The sequence below is a fragment of the Glycine soja genome, chromosome 14 (genome assembly GCF_004193775.1).
Source record: "Glycine soja cultivar W05 chromosome 14, ASM419377v2, whole genome shotgun sequence".
Lineage (NCBI taxonomy): Eukaryota > Viridiplantae > Streptophyta > Magnoliopsida > Fabales > Fabaceae > Glycine > Glycine soja.
In genome coordinates this window covers 6,270,455-6,274,103 of record NC_041015.1, presented here as the reverse complement: position 1 = coordinate 6,274,103, position 3,649 = coordinate 6,270,455, and the positions used below count along the sequence as shown (strand labels likewise).

At 33.2% G+C, this 3,649-nt stretch overlaps 1 protein-coding gene across 1 annotated transcript; it reads left to right on the top strand.

The window, feature by feature from the left end:
- The first annotated feature begins 2,331 nt into the window (after positions 1 to 2,331).
- Positions 2,332 to 3,649, top strand: LOC114383436. The gene has a single exon (XM_028343113.1). It carries the CDS (start codon positions 2,955 to 2,957, stop codon positions 3,327 to 3,329), a length of 375 nt encoding a protein of 124 aa, XP_028198914.1. The 5' UTR covers positions 2,332 to 2,954; the 3' UTR covers positions 3,330 to 3,649.

The following is a 3,649-nucleotide window of genomic DNA, read 5'->3' as shown; positions in this document are numbered from 1 at the left end:
ACATCTTAATTTTTTCCCCACTTATAATGTTCCATTTGACTAATGCCCACAACCCAGAACAGTAAAGTACTCCCCTCACTCGTGCAAGCAGAAATTATTGAATAATGTTAGTTGGTGGATGGAGGAGAGAGATAAAAAATAAAAAAAGAAAAGAGATATGAAGTGTTATATGGACCAACTCTCGACTTGATGGATTGATCTTGTCTTACGTATGAAAAAATTTCATTAAGAGAAGTTAATTCTTAAAATAAATCTTAATATCATAAGAAATTAATCTTTAATATTCTGTCTAAAAATTTCTTGATTCACACACACAAAAAACAAAAATCCCTACTTGATCCATCCAGAATATCAAATTCGTTCTCATATAGACTATGCTTACTAAATCTACAACGCGGTATGAAGCCGATGTTAATAACAAGTAACAAAATATGTAGCAGGTTTAATTTCCAACTAGCATGGCACGCAAATTGTGTGCGTCTAATGGTTTGTCACTTCATCCATGTGTAACAATAACAGTCCAATGGCTTTTCCCGTCAAATATTTACCATATGAAGTCAAACTCAACGATCAAGTATGATATCTTTCATGCTTTTCATCTTTCTCATACCCTTATTCACTAAGGCATTGGAATCCCTACAACATATACGTTGTCACCTCTAGGTCTACTGCTTGAACACATCCACAACATAGCTAATCCCAAAGTGCGATATCTCCACCAAACAAAAAGTAATAGGTATTATATGTGATGTGACGAGAAAGATAGAAAAAAATAAGTTGTAAGAGAATGAGATTTATGCTTATAATTATTCAAAACTATTATTACTATATGGTAAAAAAAACGTTATTTTATGTCATCTCGTCTAATTTATACATAACACATAATTAACTTTTTGTTAATTTACAAAAGAATTATTAAAATTTAAATATGTGTCATATATACAGATTGTTTGAGACAAGTGACAGATCCATGTATGATTGAGGTGGTACAAATGTATCCTTAACTTCGAGAAAATATAAATATATATCCAGGTGTTGTTATCCTTTTACCCCATCTCCTATTTTGAACCCCTTGCTTTCAAATTTTTAGCCATTGTCAAATTTTGTGTTTTATAATTGGCTATTTTTTTTCTTAAGTTTTGTTCTCTTTTTATCTCACTAAGTATTTTTTAATGCTTTATTCAATTGAAATATTGAAGATTTTAATTATTCCATTTTCAATTTACTGTACTTTATTTTAATATTTAAGTCTTTAATTTCATTTTCATGATAATAATATTTTTTTAAATAAATTTTCTCAACTAACTCTAGTCCTAATCTGCCACTATTTGCGATTATATATTATACCCCAGACAAGTAATAATTTCTCCCTCCAAATGTTAAAACACTCAATCTTCTTCTCACGTTCCATTAAATTACAAGGCAAAGCTACTCTTTTAATTAGCTATGTAAGCTTAGTAGCATACAAACCCAGTGATCCACAGATTTATCAGAACCCCGATTCTCTTATCAATTTTTGGATAGCTAGTCTGATCACTTTAATAGGTTAGAAATAAGTTAAAGGAGTATTAATTAGGAGGATCATAAGTTAGTTCATTACAATATTTTGGCCAAAGAAGTCTCACATAAGTTGAAAATCCGATGACTCAGTCTCTCACACTATTATAAGTATGCCTACAAAATACAGATTCTAATGAGCTGCATTGCTCGTGTGTGGTGCTATGCCCTCATACTAAGAGTCTGTTTGAGAAAAAGTTAGTTGAATGTAATTTATGTTTTCACAAAAGTAACGTCACTTCTATTTTTTGTTGTTTTGAAATACGTAAATTTTCTTTTGATTGACAGTACTGTGACATATTTTAACAGATAAAAAAAAAACAAAAATAGAAGTTTTGATCCTTTTACAAAAATACTTCCACCTCAAATATATTTTTTCACTAAATTTTCAAAACATGCACTTAATTACAAGACTCACATACAAGTGACTAGTAGTACCATTTTACATTGCTCATGGATGGATGATTGAAGATAGAATTCACAGTCAAAGTGAAAATGGTAAGAAAAAAAAAGGGTGATGATGCTCACACAAAAGCTGCAGAAGAGTAAGGACGCGAAACCCGGGAAGCAACACAAGTGGTCAGACTGGAACACTGCGTGTGAGTAGTACAACACACACACACACCAAATCTGGCTACGTTACCCCTCGTAAAAACCCCACATGCCCTTTTCCCATCACCTCTTTGGTCCACACCCCCTAACCATGGTTATGCTTATTACTTTTCCACTCTCACCACACTTCCTTTTGGGTTAGTTTTCTTTTCTTTAGTTTAGTTTAGTCAAGGCTACTCTTCTCATTTCATCTTTGCTCCCCCCTCTCCTCTGCACACACTGTCTACTACACTACTCTACTTTCTTCTACTAGCATAAGCAATTAAGCATATAGCTACTTCTTTTCTTTTTCTCTCTTTTGTTTTCTTTTCTTTCTGATGTGTGTACTGTGGTAGAAAGAAAATATGAAAGTAACGTGTAAATTAGAATGACACTAGGCGGAACGAATGGACAAAAAAGGAAAGTGAAAGATGATGCTATGAATGGTTTATTTAATTGGCACCCGAATGAAGACTTATAGTCATTTGTTTTTTATTCCACTATAGTTTACAAGGGGTCTTGATTTTATAGCGTTTCCAGAACCCGGATTCTGGTCAAAGATATTGGTCTTCTTGCAAAATAAAAATAAATAAATAAAATAAAGAGAGAGAGAGAGAGAGGAGAAAGTGCGTGATGTTAGTATATGTATGTGGGTGTGTGTATTTTGCATTAGAAACAGAATCATCTTTTTTTTCTTCCTATCCTATCTAGTGAAAATGAATTGAAGGGCTAAAGCATGAAAGATTTGATATTGATCTCTTGGAATTTGAAAGTTTAGAAATTGGAAAATAGTAGTGAGAGTATTGATGATGGGCAAGAAGAAGCCACAAAAAACTAAGGAACTTTCTGTGGCAATAGCTGAAGCATCATCAACAATAGATGAGAAAGAGCAACATGAAGTTCAAGTTCAACCTCAACCTCAAGCTCCTCGAAAGAGAGGTAGACCTCGTAAGATTGTTTTAAAGTTGGAAGAAAGTGAAGAGGAAAAGGCACAAGTGATAGAGCAAGGAGGAGCACAAGGCACAGAGAGTTCAATGGAAAAAGGTACAACCAACGAGGAAGAAGGAACATCATCGGCATGCATGAGGGTTACAACAAAACAAGAAGAGATACAACTTCCAAAAGTGGAGCCATCGAGAAGCAGAGCTAGGAGGAAAAGCAAACCCAGAAAGAGCAGTTAATTAATTATATATATAATCATTGCTCCTTTTTTCTCTTCTCTTTTTATAATTTCTTTCTTTCCCTTCTACTTTTTTCATGAAGCAATTAATTCTAGGTTGGTTCCTTTGGTCTTGCCATGTTTTTTTATTTCGGTGAATATTGGTATTTAAAACTGATATTGTTGTTGTTGGGGAACACAAGTGTCAATAGAAACACTTGAAGTTTTTATTGGTTTAGTTCTTTGGTGTAAGTGGTTTATCTTATCTTTGCGTGGACGATATGTACTGTGTTATGGTTGGTTCCATTAGTTCAATTACTCGTTTCTTTAGTTCAACTTGAA

Excerpts from the sequence above, each read along its gene's own strand:
- LOC114383436 (XM_028343113.1), top strand. The coding sequence starts at position 2,955 with ATGATGGGCAAGAAGAAGCCACAAAAAACTAAGGAACTTTCTGTGGCA.